The sequence below is a fragment of the Globicephala melas genome, chromosome 3 (assembly GCF_963455315.2).
Source record: "Globicephala melas chromosome 3, mGloMel1.2, whole genome shotgun sequence".
Classification (NCBI taxonomy): domain Eukaryota; kingdom Metazoa; phylum Chordata; class Mammalia; order Artiodactyla; family Delphinidae; genus Globicephala; species Globicephala melas.
Genome location: NC_083316.1, coordinates 162484003 through 162500671, shown reverse-complemented (window position 1 = coordinate 162500671; position 16669 = coordinate 162484003). Strand labels below are relative to the sequence as shown.

General features: G+C 53.3%; 1 protein-coding gene across 4 annotated transcripts in view; it reads left to right on the top strand.

Annotated features, from left to right (window-relative positions):
- The window catches only part of BRME1 (break repair meiotic recombinase recruitment factor 1), a 19602-nt gene extending 2933 nt beyond the window's left edge, over positions 1-16669 (top strand). The window contains exons 3-10 of one of the 4 annotated variants that reach the window (XM_060297048.1): positions 2308-2485; positions 5100-5181; positions 5424-5528; positions 8186-9472; positions 13155-13243; positions 15307-15399; positions 15790-15943; positions 16605-16669. In XM_060297048.1, coding sequence (XP_060153031.1) covers positions 2308-2485; positions 5100-5181; positions 5424-5528; positions 8186-9472; positions 13155-13243; positions 15307-15399; positions 15790-15943 — 1988 coding nt within the window. In that variant the 3' untranslated portion in view covers positions 16605-16669. Of the gene's footprint in view, positions 1-1483; positions 1636-2307; positions 2486-5099; positions 5182-5423; positions 5529-5642; positions 5894-8185; positions 9473-13154; positions 13244-15306; positions 15400-15789; positions 16392-16604 lie in introns of those variants that run through there. The other 3 variants (XM_060297049.1, XM_030879878.2, XM_060297050.1) reach the window with 3 other exon arrangements.

Sequence of the window (16669 nt, the reverse complement as noted above, 5' to 3'; positions counted from 1 at the left end):
AAAGGAAAACACCCAGTGTTACATAGTATAGCTTCATTTTCCTGTCATTGGCTAAGGTAGTTTAAATTTCTTAAAAGTTTAGAAATGACCCCTTCACTTAGTGGTTAATGAACTTCGAGAGTAGCACTCCTTTTTTCCCAAGATGTGGGACAGGAAAGATACTATCAACAGATTGAAGGTGTTTTGTGCAGAGATGAGTAACAAGCTGTTTGGAGGCACAGGAATTTCTCTGACCTTCGAGGGGGAAGCTGGGGCCAGCCAGGCCCACCCACAGCAGGTCATATGGGGCCTCGCTTTGCAGTGGACTCCCCTGCTCAGTGGACCCTGGGCTGGCCCAGGACAGCTCTTTCTGTGTGTCCTGGATGGCGTGGAGAGAAAGGAAGAAAATTCTGGCAGGTGGTGAAAGGAGCCCTTTCCCTTGTGATGTCTTTGGCCTCTGGTGTTGAACACAAGGTTCTGCCTTAGTTCTTAAATTAATCCTGTGGGAACAGATCACAGGAAGGAAATGGGAGCCTCTTCACTTCTGATATTTTTGCTTTTTATTTGGTACAAATAAATGTCCATTGGATGAGCAAAGCAAGCTAGTGTTTGGACATCTTAAAGAAACTAAGTAAATGAAACTGCTATGTTTTTGCATTTTATGGCAGACCACAAGGTGGGAATGTGTTTGTGTAAGAAACATTCATCACAGCTTTGCTCTGGGTGCAGTGCTGGCGTAGGCACCTGAGGTGGGGGGTGGGAGGCAGGGTGAAGATGAGATCAAGATGAGACTCAGTTCCTGCCCTTGACAGCTTCAAGATCTAGTCAGGGGAAAACGAAAGATGTTTCTCACTGAGAGAGCTAATCAAGTAACAGTGGGGTGAAGTTCTAAATGGGCACACACGAACCGTAACTGACAGACTTGGGAGAAATTACAGGAAAGCCACTGTGGTCTAGTGAAGCCCCAAAAGCTGAACGGGTGCTGAGGAGGACCCTAGCATTCAATGTTGGAGAGAGGGGGCTTATTCAATGGTTTTACTTCAAGGTATGTAAGGAGCTGAGTTTGGAAAGGGTCTACGTGACTGACCTCCAAGAAAATCAGAGCCGGGTCTGGTTTGTCTTTTTGTTCTCACTGCCTAGTCAGAGATGCAGTACACAGTAGGTGCTCAATAAGTGCTCAAGTGTACTTAGGTGTGGAGGCTCTGGAACGGGACTGCCTGGATGCTGTTCCAGATTCCTCAGCCTCCCTGTACCTCAGCTTTCTCGTCCATAAGATGGGCCTAACATCAGGGCCCTGCCTGAAGTTTTGTCATAGCGCAGCTGAGTTCTCAGGACAGTGTCTGGCATGGAACTCAGTAGAGTCAACCCTTATTATTTGTTCATTGAATAAATGGGTCAGTTGGGGCCAGAGTTTGGAGAGGTTTTGCAAGCCAGCCACTATGGGCAGTTTCTGTATAAGGGAATTTCCTTCATTCAACAAATAGATGTTAATATGCACCTTTAGGCTCTAAATTGCTTTCAATGCTGGGAAAGGTATCGTAGGGATACAACAGGGACCAAGAGGCAGCAGAGAAGTCACCTCCTTAGCACTCGATGACTCTGGGTCCCAGTTTTCCCAGGATGGATATTCTGCAAGCATCATGGAAAACCAGAATGGTACATAATTTAGTGTTGTCTGCATTTCCTGGGAGGTGATCTGGGTTTTCTTGTGCGTTTATTCAGTCATCTGCCAAGTATTTATTGAGCACCAACAGTTTATTAGATGCTCTTCTAGGTACTTGAGACCCAGCAGAGAGTGAGATAGTTGAGGCCCCTCCTTGCATGGAACAGGTTGTAGTGGAGGAGACAGAAAATGACCCAGTGCATCGGATACTTGCAGAAGTTGTGAAGTGAGTAAAACAGAGCATGGGCCCGAGAGGAGTTGCTCTGTAGAAAAGGCAAGGATGCCACTGCAGGGACATTTGAGCTGAGACCTGAAGGAGCCAGCACACACCTCTCAGCACTTCCGCAGAGAGACAGTCAGCTGGGCCAGGTTGTCTCGTGTGGTTCCGAGCCAGGCCCAGTCACCTCAGGATTGAACGTCAGTCATGACCAGTCCATAGATTAAAAGCCTTTGGATCCCATGGCCATGTAAGCTCCTGGGTCCCACCTGGATGAAATTCCATCTCATCTCTCACTCTCCAGGCAAGCGTCAGAGCAGGGATTTCCTGCCCTTTGCACAAGCCTGCTCATGTTGCATCAGTGGCCCGGATGTGTTTGGTGGTCGGCCACGGCAGTGCACGCTCCCGCCATCCCCCTCCCCTTCATCTTCTTTTGTCTCTAAACCAGGAGGGGAAGGAATCCGTCCTCCAAAACTTCCAAAGAACCCAAGGTTAGGAGACTCTGACGGGGACCCCCAGAGTTCCAAGTTGGGCCATTGGCATCACCCTGAAGAGACAGAAAGCAGATCAGGACCCGCTCCCTCTGCAGAGCAGAGCCCGGAGGCACCAGGGCAGGCAGCTTCCAGGTAGGTGGCTCAGAACATTCCAGCAAACCTCTCTGCTGACAGTGGGCACAGGATGCAAAGGGGAGGGGGCCAGTCAACACGACCCATCCAGTGCCATGCATCCCCCACAGGGGCTTGGGGCCCTTGGATTGAGCTTCTCGAAGTTTTGCTCTGGGGACTCTCCTCTTCAGCAAGAAAGGTCGATATTTTAACCACGGGCAAGGAAGACCTTGAATTTTTCAAAGTCACTTAGTTGCAGAATGCAACTTGCCCTGCCTGTTGGTCAAATCCATATTTATCCCACATTCCCTCTTAATCAAGAGGGGACTGAAGGAGTGGTGGGTCTGTGAAACAATAACCCATAAGAGAGAATAAAGATCTTTATGTTCCAGGCAGCATTCTAATAATAAATACTTTACACACATCAGCTCATTTAATCCTCACGGCACTGTGCCATGGGTTTATGTCCCCATTTGGCATATGAGGACTCTGAGGCTTCGGGAGATCATAATGACTTTCCCAAGGCCACTGAGCTGGTGCAAGGCAGGCTGGGGTTCTGGCTGCGTCTGGTTCCTTTGCTCTTTACCACAGTGGTTTCCCAGTTCCCTTATTGTTTCAGAAAATATGTAATTAAGCACGGTAGGGGAAAGGAAGAAAGATCTGGAGAACCATTCAGTCTCCACGGGGTTAAACCACATATAACTATAGCAGAGTAGAAAGGGTTAGCAGGAGTTAGGAGAAGGAAGGTTCCTGCTACCTGAAGTCTTCCGAGAAAGCATCATGGATTGGACTAGCACGTTTTCTGAGTGAAAAATTGAGGCATGCAGTCTGGCTGACAGAACCATTTGCTGGGGTGTGTGTCTGTCTGATCTCAGGTCTTTGCAATCTTAGGGCTAAAGACTGTGTGTGTGATAGGAAGAGAGGGGCCGTGTATCACACCTAAGCTGTTTCCCCAGACAGACACAGTGATGTCACACTACGCCCCTCACCCCTCGAGAGGCCATATCAGGGCTGACGGGGTCATGGCTGCCGCCCACCCTACTGTCTGAGACCATAAGAATAATCAGAACCCACAGAAGTGGGTTCCCACTCTTTTGTTTCTGTTTTTTAAATGTTTTATTAAGAAATACCACACGTGCAGAAATATAACAGAAGAAGGCAACATAAAGCAATCAGTTTAACACATTTATGTTGAGAAATGAAACTTTGCCAGTACCCCAGAAGCCGCCCAAACAACCCATCCCAATTAAAAATTTTGAAACAGGCGGTTGCTATCAGTATCTAGAGTTACTCTGTCTCCATAACCTCCCTTGGCACGATTCAAGCCCATTAGTGTAGCTTCATGCGTTTTCCTGCTCCACTTCCAAAGTTGAAACCATGAAGTTTCAGTTCCAGATTTTGATCTTTTTTTTTTTTACAACGTACATATCCACATTTATTTAGACATAACCATAAGTCTCACCAGTTTTTTTAAAAAGGGTTTATTTCTTTAGAGCAGTTTTAGGTTTACAGTAAAATTGAGAGGAAGGTACAGTGGTTTCCGATACACCTCCTGTCCCCACACATGCACAGCCTCCCCCATTATCACCATGACTCACCAGAACGGTACATTTTTTAACCAAGGATGAACCTACATTGACACAGTGCACGGTTTACTTTAGAGTTCATTCCGTGTGTTGTACATTCTGTGGGTTGGCACAACAGTATAATAACATATATCCCTCATTACAGTATCATACAGAGTCTTCTTATGGCCGTAAAAATCCTAACCTATTCATCTCTCCCCTCAACCCCAGGTAACCACTGATCTTTTCACTGTCTCCATAGTTTGCTCTTTCCAGAATATCATATAGTTGGAGTCACACAGTACATAGCCTTTTCAGACTGGCTTCTTTCATTTGGTAATATGCATTTAAGGTATCTCCATGTGTCTTCATGGCTTGAGAGCTCAATCTTTTTTTTTTTATAAAGCAGATGGCATGATTTTATGTTTTAAAATTTTTATTGGAGTATAGTTGATTTACGATGTTGTGTTAGTTTCAGGTGTACAGCAAAGTGAGTCAGTTATACATATACATATATCCACTCTTGTTTAGATTCTTTTCTCACATAGGCCATTACGGAGTATTGATTAGAGGAGAGCTCATTTCTTTTTAGCGCTGAATACCGTCCCATTGTCTGGATTACCACAGTTTATTTATCCACTCACCCACTGAAGGCCATCTCAGTTGCTTCCGCATTTTGGCAGATAAGAATACACCCATTTTTTTAGACACTGTGTTTTTTGTATCTACAACTTCTTTACTGTTTGCAGAGCTGGGGGCTGGATTGTCAGTCAGTCCAAATGAGAATTCCTGTTCTCACTTCAGGAGCCAGTTCCTGGGATTATAAGAGTTTAAGTGCTGCCAGAGCAGGCAGCTTGGATTCTGGATGTGGGACTCCACACCCTTCTTGGCAGTCACATGTCCCCTTCTCCATCCCACCCTCTCTCAGCAGGTGCTCCAGGGCCTCCCTCTTAGGAGACCCTGGGCGCTACTTTGCATTTGGATTTCATTCGCTGCTGTTTGTCTTACTATGCAAGTTAACAGCGTAGGAGGACTTGAGAACCTCCTCTGTTTTGTCTTTCTCCTCCCAGCTCTCCTTATGAGGAAGTAGGAACTCCCTCCAGGCTCCTCGGGCAGCCAGAAAAAGAGCCAGTTCGCCTTCCTCCTTCCCAGGTGAGCCTGTTTTGCAGCCTGACATATGTACAAAAGGTGCCACCTCCCTTCAGCTGGAGATCTTGTCTCTATTCCTCATCAATAACTGCTGGTGGGAGGGTGTGCTGGGGATGGAAGGCAAGGGCCTTGAGAGTTTGAGATTGCAAGAGAGAAACGCTCTGGTGTCTGCTTGCTTGATTTCCGAGATGTCATTCCTCCCTCATCTTTACTGCTGTTTTGTTCTTGTTGTATCTGGTTCACAGAACTCAGTCGGGAGGTTTGTCCCCCAGTTTACAAAACCCAGGAAGACAGTGACAGGACGAGCAGAGAGGAGGGAAGAGGACCCCAGGAGTGGGGCCTTCAGCTTGGTAAGGTCCTACCATCGACCTTCCTCTTGGCCCAACCTTGGCAGCCAAGTTCAGCCTTGATTTCCTTTGGCAATGGCTAGCCTGCATCTCTCCACACACACACCCCGTTTTTAGCATTACAGATGTCTGTGGATGGCAGGTGCCACGCCAGCAACTCGCAGGCCTGTGAGAGGTACTCAGGACAGCCGTGCCTGCACTGAAGCTGTCGAGGCCAGAGCTCTCTTCCCCAAGTTGCATGAAAGTAGTGAAACTCAGAAAGGCAGCCCACATTCCATCCCTGAACCCCTATGCTTCTCAGAAGCTTTTGTGTGAGTCGGGGTGGGTGGGTCTTACAGCAGGCTCTCCTGTCCTTGCCACCATGAGCTCCAGGGGTCATGATGTCTCTGGAACACACACACCTAAAAAAGTGAGTGGGGGCTTCCCTGGTGGCGCAGTGGTTGAGAGTCCACCTGCCGATGCAGGGGACACAGGTTCGTGTCCTGGTCCGGGAAGATCCCACAGGCCGCAGAGCGGCTGGGCCCGTGAGCCATGGCCACTGAGCCTGTGTGTCCGGAGCCTGTGCTCCGCAACGGGAGAGGCCACACAGTGAGAGGCCCGCGTACCGCAAAAAAAAAAAAAAAAAGTGAGTGGTGGGCATTCCCAGCAGCTTTGTTTGTAATCGCCCCCAACCGGGAACACCCCAGATGTCCTTCAGCTGCTGAATGGTTGAACAAATCACGGTCCATCCACACCATGGAACACAACCCAGCAATAAAAAAGGAACAAACAGGTGTGATACACATAACCACCTAGATGGATCTCCAGGGCATTATGTGGACTCAGAGGAGGTTGCAGAAACAGTATGCTCAGCCATAAAAAGGAACGAAATTGGGTCATTTGTAGAGATGTGGATGAATCTAGAGACTGTCATACAGAGTGAAGTAAGTCAGAAAGAGAAAAACAAATACCGTATATTAATGCATATACGTGGAACCTAGAAAAATGGTACAGATGAACCGGTTTGCAGGGCAGAAACTGAGACACAGACGTAGAGAACAAACGTATGGACACCAAGAGGGGAAAGCAGCGGGGGGTGGCGGTGTGATGAATTGGGAGATTGGGATTGACATGTATATACTAATATGTATAAAATGGATAACTAATAACCTGCTGTATAAAAAAAATAAAATACAAAAAAAAAAAAGGAAACAATATGGCTCCAAGTGTCCATCGATGCATGAATGGATAAACAAAATGTGGTATATCCATATGACGGAGCAGATATTTGTGCATCCATGGTCACTGCAGCATCATTCACAGTAGCCAAAACGTGGGAGCACCCAAAGTAGCCATCAATAGATGAATGAACAAATAAAATACTGTATATTCACACAACGGAATGTTATTCAGCTTTAAAAAGAAATTCTTTTTTTATTTTTGGCCGCACCACGCAGCATGTGGGATCTTAGTTCCCCAACCATAGATCAAACCCGTGCCCCCTGCATTGGGAGCATGGAGTCTTAATAACTGGACCACCAAGGAAGTCCCAAGGAAGGGATTCTGACACATGCTACCACATGGATGAACCTGAAGGACATTACGCTAAGTGTAATAAGCCAGACACAAAGCAACAAATACTGTATGATCCCACTTATACAAGGTCCCTAGAGTAGGCAAATTCTACTGATTCCGCAGGAGGTAGAATGGGGGTTGCCAGGAGCCGGGGAAGTGGGGAGTTAGTGTTTCATAGGGACAGAGTTTCAGCTTGGGAAGGTGAAAGAGTTCTGGAGATGGATGGTGGTGATGGTTGCCCGACCTTGTGAATGTACTTAATGCCACTGAACTATATACACTTTAAAATGATTAAAGTGGTGGGAACTTCCCTGGTGGTCCAGTGATTAAGAATCCGCCTTCCAATGCAGGGGACGCGGGTTCAATCCCTGGTCAGGGAACTAAGATCCCACATGCCATGGGGCAACTAAGCCCGCACGCTGCAACTACAGAGCCCGTGCCACACTGAAAGATCCCGCGTGCCGCAACTAAGACCCAGTGCAGACAAATAAATAAACATTTTTTTTAAAAAGATCATTTCCTTCAAAAAATAAATGATTAAAATAGTGAATTTTAGGTTATGTGTATTTTACCAAAATTAAAAACAAAACAGTGCAGAGAGGCCCCCGTGTGCCCTCCCCGAGCATCCCCCGGTGGTAGCATGTTACATAACTGTAGTCCATTGGCAGCACCAGGCAACGGACATTGACACTGGTGCGATCCACAGGACCTCCTTGATTTTTATATCCTTGATCTTCCCGAGAGCCTCCATGTGCCTGGTGCTGGTGGGGAGAAGGAGCTGGTAGAAGGGGGGGTTCCTGGGGCTTCCCTGGTGGTCCAGTGGTTAAGACTTCGCACTTCCACTGCAGGGGGTGGGGGTTCAATCCCTGGTTGGGGAAGTTCCACGTGATGTGTGGTGTGGCCACAAAAAAAAGGGATTCCTGTGCTTCCGGTTCCCCCTCTAGCCCCTGGCACGAAGCTCTGCCCAGCATGGGGACTGATCCCTATTTGGGCGCACCGTCATCCGTGCAGCTTCTGAGACTTCGTACAGGGGCAGTAATGAGTAGGAAAATCCTCAGAGCTGTCGATTACTGAAGGCCCAAGGCTGAGTCTTTTTCTCTCCTCAGGAAACGCTGCCAGAACCCAGTGCCCAGCAGGCCAGAAGCCAGCCTCGAGAGGAGTCCCCAGGGCTTGCCTTCCAGGAGACCAGGGACCCAGGAGACCAGACCCAGGCAGACAGCGCCTGCCCCGAGCCCAGCGGCCAAAACCCTGTGACGCCGGTGCCTGGCGATGGGGATCCTCAGCCCTTGGCCTCCAGCATTGCCTCTCTGGAGTGGGGGACAGTACCCTCGGCCTCAGAGAGGGACAGCCAGGACCACCTGTCAAAGCATGGGACCAACGTGCCAGATGGTGGAAGCACGGAGGAGGGTTGGCTTCCAGGTGATCATGGCCAGAAAGGGGACCTGCCAGGCAGTGATGCTGAAGAGGAGCCAGACCAAGGAGCCCCTCAGGAGGGAGGTGCCCGAGGGGAAGCAGGAGCTGAGCTGCCTGAGGAGTGCCAGGAGGAAGAAGATGGCATCCTGGGCCCAGAGCCCAGATCTGCAGCCCAGGGCCCATCTGGGCCTCTGCAGACGCCCAGCTGGACTGGCGGGGGAGCAGAGGGGAGCTATAGCAGCCCAAGGTGCTCCCGCCTTGGGGCTGTTGTCATCGCAGGTGTGAGCACAGACGCCACGGATCCAGAACAGAGGGCTCTGGGGGTGGCTGGGCCAGACGGGACAGTCAACGCCAGGGTGACTGCCTCTCCCAGTGGGAAGGCTCCTGATGGAGGCCACAGCAGGGCCCTGCTCGGGTGCATGCCTCTCAATGGGGAGACCACAGGAGGCAGAGAGGAGGCAAGGCGGGAAGACAAGCCCCCTGATGATGTCCCGGGGGGCCTTGCAGCCTCCCTGGCTCCGGCTCACGAGATCCAAGAGCCCACAATAGGTGCTGGGGATTCCAGCCCTTTAGCCTTGCAAATGGGTCCAGGTGTGGGTCAGACACAGGTACCAGGCCCGGATCAAGAAGGGCTGGGAGGTATGTGCTTGTTGCCTTTGCTATCACAACCTGTGGCTAAAAAGGCAGCTGAGTTAGGGAGCCAGAGCCACAAACAAGACCTCAAGGGGCGCGGTTTGTCCCTCGGAGCCTGTGCTCCACCAGCGTACAGAGAAGCAGTGGACGACCCTCCCCAGGATGCTGGGGCACGTCAGGGCAGCCCAGAGGCCCACACAAGCCCGGCAGGCCAGCCTGAGCACCCTGCTGACTCTTCAGAGCAGGCTGTCTGGGAGGGGTCCTCAGCCATGGAACTCTACTTCCTGCCGGACAGCCAGACACAGGATGCCCTGGAAGCCCCTGGTTTTGAAGCCCCACCTGAACAGGTAAGAGCTTCCTTGAGTTACAGCGAGATGTCCTAGTATAGGTGCCAAATGGCCACAAACCCTCCCAAACCACCCGGTAGTGGGGGAAAGGTGGGCACGTGGCCATCTGTTTGTACAGCAGATGAGTCCAGGGGTCTGAGTCACAGCTTCAGCAGCTGTGGAGTCTGTGATATTCTGGAGAGGATAGACCTGCCTTTCTATGAGGGGCCCATCTGTGTGAGAGCTGAAGAGCCCCGGGATGTGACACACATGTGCTTTGTCAGCCCAGGGAGAGCCCCTGGTGCACCTGCCCCCTCCACCCTTCAGTGCCCTGCTCTGGCCGGAGGTTCCCGAGGGATGTATGGAGGGTGACAGACCAGATGGGGTGACCTAAAGAAGCCAGTGACCTCAAACCTGGGCCTGCGGGCGGGGACTTCATTCCCCCACTGGAAAGAACCTTTGCCCATCTTTAGGGTCATTTGGGGGCCCAGATACAATTCTTTTTCAGACACATACATGGAATTTCATTCGTCTGCTGGAATTTTAGGGGCTTTGCGTCCTTCAGGGATCTGCCTGCTGAGCCTGTGCTGGCCGTTGGCAGTCACCTGTCAGGGCAGGTGGCAGTCCCTGCTTTGGGCCCGCCCCCTCAGGAAGCGCCACATCTCTGGCTGCTGGCGCACTTGAGCCTGAGCTAAGTGCTTTGCAGCCTCGCCCTGACAGGTAGGTGGTTCTCTTTTCACACACTGGGTGTGGCTGAGAGGCTGAAGAAGGTTGGGCACCTGCCCCAGATGAGGCAGCCAGGAGGGGAGGAGCCTGGGTCTGTGCCCAGGTTGGCCTGATTCTGCAGCTGTGCCTCAACTGTTCCGTCCTGGAACGAACGCAGAGCCCATGTCGCTTCACAAACATGGCCTCCTCCGTTTCTTTGGCTGTCCCTGTTTTAAAACTTCATTTTATTGGTTGTTTGAAAATGTTTTTAAGATGTGAGAGTCCGCTCTATGCCAGGAGTGAACAGATCAGGCATGGTCCCTGCCCCCATGAGGTTTTCAGTAGCACCGTTCCCACCTGCCTCTCCCGGAGTGAGCATTTTGTACCCTGTCATTTCGGCACTTAAAAGAGTCTTATCATACGACACAGCCCCCAAACAAGCAAAGGATGTCATCTGGTGCCCAGCCGAAGAAAGCCAGCTGTTCCCACTGCAGAGGGGGATGTGACTGGGTTGAGCTAATGTGGGTCTCAGGCGCTGCCTTCCCAAGGGATGGCCAGGGGTCATTTGTGACACAGGCCTACCCGGTGACTTTGCAGACCCGGCCCTCCCTGCCCCGGCCCCAATTCCTTGTACCACCCGTTGCACGTTGCTGTGATCACCAGATGAGCAAGAGCACAGAAATCGAGTCACACCGCGGTTTGGTCATAGTGTTTAAACACGATCGCCGGGAGAGGTGGGCACTCAGGTGCTGGGCAGAGCTGAAACTTTATAACTAAAGCTGCATCCCTTGAAAAATGCAAACCCCTCTCTTGGAAGGAAGAGCTAAGTCATCCCCAGTCTCTGGCTTCTTGGGCTGTGGCTGAGGGATAAGGCTGGGGAAGCAGTTGGGACCTTGGGTGGCGCCCAGAGGGCAAAGGAGCAAGCCCTCCCAGACCTGCCACCAGTGAGTGCACTCTGAAATCACCGAGGAGCTGGCAGCACCAGTGCGGGGGACCTAGCAGCAGCTGGGGTGGACAGCCCTGCTGGGAGAGGAGGCACTGCCCTGACAAGGCTGTGGGCGCCCAGGCACGTTTTGTTTTGACACTGGGCGTTCCTGAACAAGTCGGGGCAACCCAGGCACAGGTTCCCATGGAAGGTGCGGGCAAGCCCTGTGGGCAGGGACACATGGGAACGGCACGCAGGTGGACCGAGAGAGCAGCCCTCGACCTCACTGTGGCACAGCTGTGAGCACCGCTTCAGAGGAGGGGCCCTGGGGTCTCACAGCAGTGACAGACTGGCTTCAAACCCAGCTGCCCTCACAGGAACACTTGGTGTTTTCTTCTCATTGCGGCTCCCTGGGGACGTGGTGCTCACCCCAGGGCCGGTGGAACCCTCCTCTGCCCACAAGCAGTGTCATTTAAAGCACTGACTCCCAGGCCCCTCTCACAGCCCATAGGGGTGGTCCCCACACATTCAATACAAGCACCGCCTTTGTCATGACATTGACACAACCCTGGTGGGAGCCGTGGTACCTGTTGGGAAAGAGACTATCCCTCATGACCAAGAATGGTGCCGTGAGTTGGGTGAATCCGTGGCATCAAATTGTATTTTTTTTTTAAATTTATTTTTGGCTGCATTGGGTCTTCGTTGCAGTGCGCGGGCTTTCTCTAGTTGCGGCGAGGGTGGCTACTCTTTGTTGCGGCGCACAGGCTTCTCACTGCAGTGGCTTCCCTTGTTGCGGAGCACGGGCTCTAGGCACGCAGGCTTCAGTAGTTGTGGCACGTGGGCTCAGTAGCTGTGGCACGCTTGCTCTAGAGCACAGGCTCAGTAGTTATGGCGCACGGGCTTAGTTGCTCCGCGGCATGTGGGATCTTCCCAGACCAGGGCTCGAACCCGTGTCCCCTGCATTGGCAGGTGGATTCTTAACCACTGCACCACCAGGGAAGCCCTCAAATTGTATTTTAAGTCACAGAGTTGCCTCCGTGAAAGTCAGCCAGGTGCACGGGAGAAACTGTATCGCCTAGAGCAGGCTTCCCAACCTCGGCACTACTGGTGTTGGGGGCTGGATCACCATTCTGTGCGCAGCAGGGGCTTGAGCAGTGTCCCTCGCCTCCACCCCCAGGTGCCAGGAGCTCCCTCTCCCCCGGGCATGACAACCAAAAGTGGTTTCGGACACTTAAGTGTCTTGGAGGCGGAGTCATCCCCACGCGAGAGCCGCCGGGCTGCAGCCAGTTCCTCACGTCTGTTCCTTTGGATTCAGGGACCCTTTGCAGGTTGAGCGCAAGCCCTTCACCCCATCCGCCACCCCAGGACTTTAGTGTCCTCAGAAAAGGCCCAACAGCCCTGGGCCGGCCGCTCCATTTCAGCCTCTTTGCCTCTTTTCAGAAGGACGTATGTCACCTCCACGACTGAGCCTGACATTTTCCATGAAAATTAAACCACCGTTGACATTTAGAAATTTAGGCTTCTCAGGGTTATCTGGCTCTCTCCCCTATCAATTATGAATTTTCCCTTCAAAATACATTTGCAAAATCTCTTCCTGACATGAAACTTGTGGCCTATCTAGCCGACCTCTTTCCCTCCATGCCAGATGCCCACCTCGCCACAGTCGCCACCACTCAGGGTCTTCTCTGTACCCTTCTAGATACTGCAGGACAAGCTGGAGACAGCACCACTCCTCAGTTGTCAGGGACAGAGAACGTGTGGATGGAGCCGCCCACCAGTACAAATCAGCCTGTCGAAAGGCGCAGGCCCGGGACGGGACCCCAGGGTCAGGCCCAGTATCGCCCTTCTGCCTTCTTTCCAAAGAGGGAGGGTGAGAGCAGCACGGGCTGGTGGCCCGTAGGTCTGGCCGTCGTGGCATCTGTCCCCCACACCACTTTTCCTCTGCAGGAGTCCAGCCTCGGTGTTCCTGGCGTGGCAGAGGAGAAGCCAGACCCCCCCTGCCTGACTTTTCCTTCCCTATGCAGGGCTCACCCAGCTGGGCCGTTCACAGGTGTGCATGCTCTGTCTTTCCAGTTGTCTCCTGCAGGGAGCGGGCTGGACCCTTGCTGGCCTGGCACCAGCCCACGTGCCGATGGAGGCTCCCTTGCTGAGGCCCAGCCAAGGTAGGCAGGGTGGGAGGCCACCCCAGAATGCTTTCCTTGACAGGAGTCCTCCTTTTGTCCCTGGGAGGGGAGAGAGTGGCTGCTTTCCTGGCACTAGAGCCCCCATGCTCTCCCTCCCCCCAGCCCTTTGAGCTCCCATTTTGTGGATGAGAGTGTCGGAGGTCGCCCTGGCTCTGCCTCGAGGGGCCTCACTTTCCTCGGTCCAGTAAGGTTGCTAAGCCCCGACTTTCAAACCAGCCATGTCCCCTGCTCCCCGCGAGTGGAGAACTCGTCAGCAACCTGCACCCAAGCCAGCATCTCTCCTCAAGAACCCCTGGGATGATGCCCCCAGCTCTGTGGTTGTTTTAATGCACATTGTGCGTTTTTCTGGAGAGAAGGTCCAGAGCTTTCCCTGAATCTCCATGGAGGGGGAGTGGACCCAGACAGGGCCAAGAACCATTGGCCCACAGGGGCCATCCCCTCTCTGGCATCCTCGGGCCCTCCAGAGTCTCCGACCTGCCCCATCTTATTTCCTGCTTGATTTTATTCCCCAAGGCAGCCCACCTTCTTTCCCTCCTGCAGGCACCAGGTGTGCTTTTCCTCCAGCTTATGGAGTGTGTGTATGTGTGTGTTTGAGTGTGTGTTGGGGGGGTCCTCTCCCCCCACCCCGGAGCCTCTCACAGTCCATCACCTTTCCTGTCTCCCAGCCTTGCTGGTGGCTAGCATTGAGCGACAGTCCTCTCCCGTTACCTTGAACCTGAACTGGCCTCTCTGCAGAGTGGCGGCTTATTGATTATTTATGGCCAAGCTTCTGTTTCTGTCTGGCAAGTGTGGAGGAGGGTTAGGGAGTCTGTCTCTTTCCTCTTTCTCCTCCCCCTCAGGGGAGAGGGAGGCCGTGCTTCCACCTTCTGCCCTTACACACATCTGTAAATAGTACCTGTTGTACCTCTTGTTGCCCCACCCCCTGCGCCCCCCTCCACACACACACACACACACACAGGCACGCCCTGCACAGGGACCAGAGGCAGTTTAGTCAAAGTGGCCCCACTATGGTTTGAGCAAAGAGGAGGGAGATTCCTGGATGAATCTCCAGCGGCCTCCATGGATGGCTGGAAGCCCCCAGGTGGGTCCCAGGGTCTGGTTCTGTGGCCCATGGCTGAGGGAGAAAAGGCAAGAGACTGAGGCCCGGACTGGCCAGTCATCTCAAGGTGACCGAGGCAGGTGGAGCAGAACCAGGGTTCCCATAGTGACAACCCAGGAGATGCTGCCAAGCTGGGCAACCCCCTGCCCACCACAGGCTGCACCCGTTAGATACGTTGGTACAGAGGCACATCCACCCCTTCCATAGACACTGACGCCCGCCAATGCCGGCTCTTCCAGGAACTGCTCTGGGCACTGGGGAGGCTGCGTGGGACAAAACATGAAGCTTCCACCTATTGGGGGTCAGAGCAGTGGTGAGCAAGAGACAGACAAATTAGGTGGTCAGACGGCAGAGTGTTGGGGAGAAAAAGACAGCAGGGCAGGGGTTAAAATTTTAACCTGTGGTGATGGAGAGGGCTCCCTCCTCCCACCTTCTCCACCCCCCCCCCCCCCCCCCGCAAGGAGGAGACATTTAGGAAAGAACATTCCAGAGCCCTAAGAAATGCTCAGGGAATGGCCAGGAATTCAGTGTGGCTGGAGCAGGGAGGAGCGGAGACGGGAGGGAGGGGCTGGGGTCTGGAGGTGCGCAAATGATGCAGGGCTTTGGGGAGGGGCTTTAGGCTGGCTTTCCATTGCCACGCCCTCCCCTGCCCCCCAGGCCACAGTGGGGACAGGCTGTAGGGGCAGGAGCTGGGGGTCGGGGAGGCTGTGGCAGCTGTCGGACAAGGGCCACAGCGGTGGGGGAAGTGGCTGGATTCGGTGTGATTTCAGCAGTAGAGCCGGCTGGGTCGGCCATCAGGGCTGTGCCCAGGGTGGCCTCATGACTGTCAAAGGCATTCATCTCTGGAGAAGACAGCTCGAGGCCCAGCAAAGCCCTCCAGGGCAGAGTCTGGTGGAGCTGTCCAGTGAGGTCAGGCCTCTTGCCCTCTCTCCCTTCCCACCAGGACCCGAATGGGGATCAAGACCTGCGAAGCCGCCAGGATGGAGGATGCAACAGACACCGTGCGAGGCCTCGTCATCGAGCTCTCCAACCTGAAGTAAGGGCTGGGCTCGGATCCACAAGTCCCCGGGATGGGTGGAGGGGATGGGGCCGCGGGAGGATGGTGGAGGGCCCAGTACAGCAGCGATCCTGGGGTGTCAGTGTGGGCCCGGGATCCCCAGCGAGGGGCCTCTGGGAAGCTCCACCGTTCCTGGGCCCCCGTCCCTCGCAGAGCTGTTAGGTGCTGAAGAGAGGCTAGAAGGGTCACAACCTGCCCTGCAGCAGGTAGATTCTGATTATGCACGTGTGCACGCCTGTGTGTGTGTGACCTTTGAGTACACATGAGGGTGTGAGCCTGTGTGAGCAGGTGTGAGGCATGTGCCCGAGTGTGAGGCATGGTCCCACTCTGCCGCGAGGTGGAGCACAGCTCAGACCCTTTCCCACACAGCCGGCTGATCATGAGCGCCCACCGGGACCTGGAGGCCTTCAAGCGCCTCAACTACTACCAGAAAGCAAAGCCGGCAGGGAAGGCCCCTGCAGCCTACACACCAAAGGGGGCTGGGAATCTCCCTCGAGGGGAGCAGTCCTGGAGGGACTCGTAGGTGTGTGTGCTCGTACAAGCTCACCGGCCCCCAGAAGTGCCTGATGTTCCCGCCAGACAGCTGGAAACAATCCCTCAGCAGACTCCGGAAAGCCTGCTGGCCCCTGTGTGCCCCCTGTTATTTTGTTACCATCTGAGATGCTCCAGCAAGTCCTGGTGGGCCCCAGAAACCTCCCCTCAGCTGACCTGGAAGTCAACTTCCTATGGGAAACAGAAAAGGCCCTGCCGGCCTCAGCAGCCTCCCTCAGGGGGTCGTGTGGGGGAGGGAACCTGCTCCTCCCGGTGGCAGAGGCCTGGAAGCTGGAGGCAGAGAGGGGGGCTGGGGCCCCAGGAAGCTGTGGGGGGGGCCCTGCAGAGCCGCCCAGATGTTTATCTGGGTTTGCAAATTTCAGCTCCTTAGCGGAGGTTATGGAAGGTTCAGAATTTGTTTCTTTCCTGGAGGGGAAAAGGGCTAGCTTTGTTGGTTGTACCCTTGTTTTTCTCCAGATTTCCATTTTATTTCTTTTGGGAAGCCCATTAATAAATGATTCCCTAGGCAGACCTCAGACCTCCTGACCTGTTGTTTGGGCTTTGAGGCATTTTCAGTTCCTTGATATCTTGCCCACAAACCTCCCTTAACCATCTCTTTCTCCTGACTTCTACTTTTCCTCTTCCCTGGGAAGACAAGTTCGGCTACTGTTGGATCCAGGGGTCCCCCATGCAGTACTGAGTGTGTCGGACTCAGGAG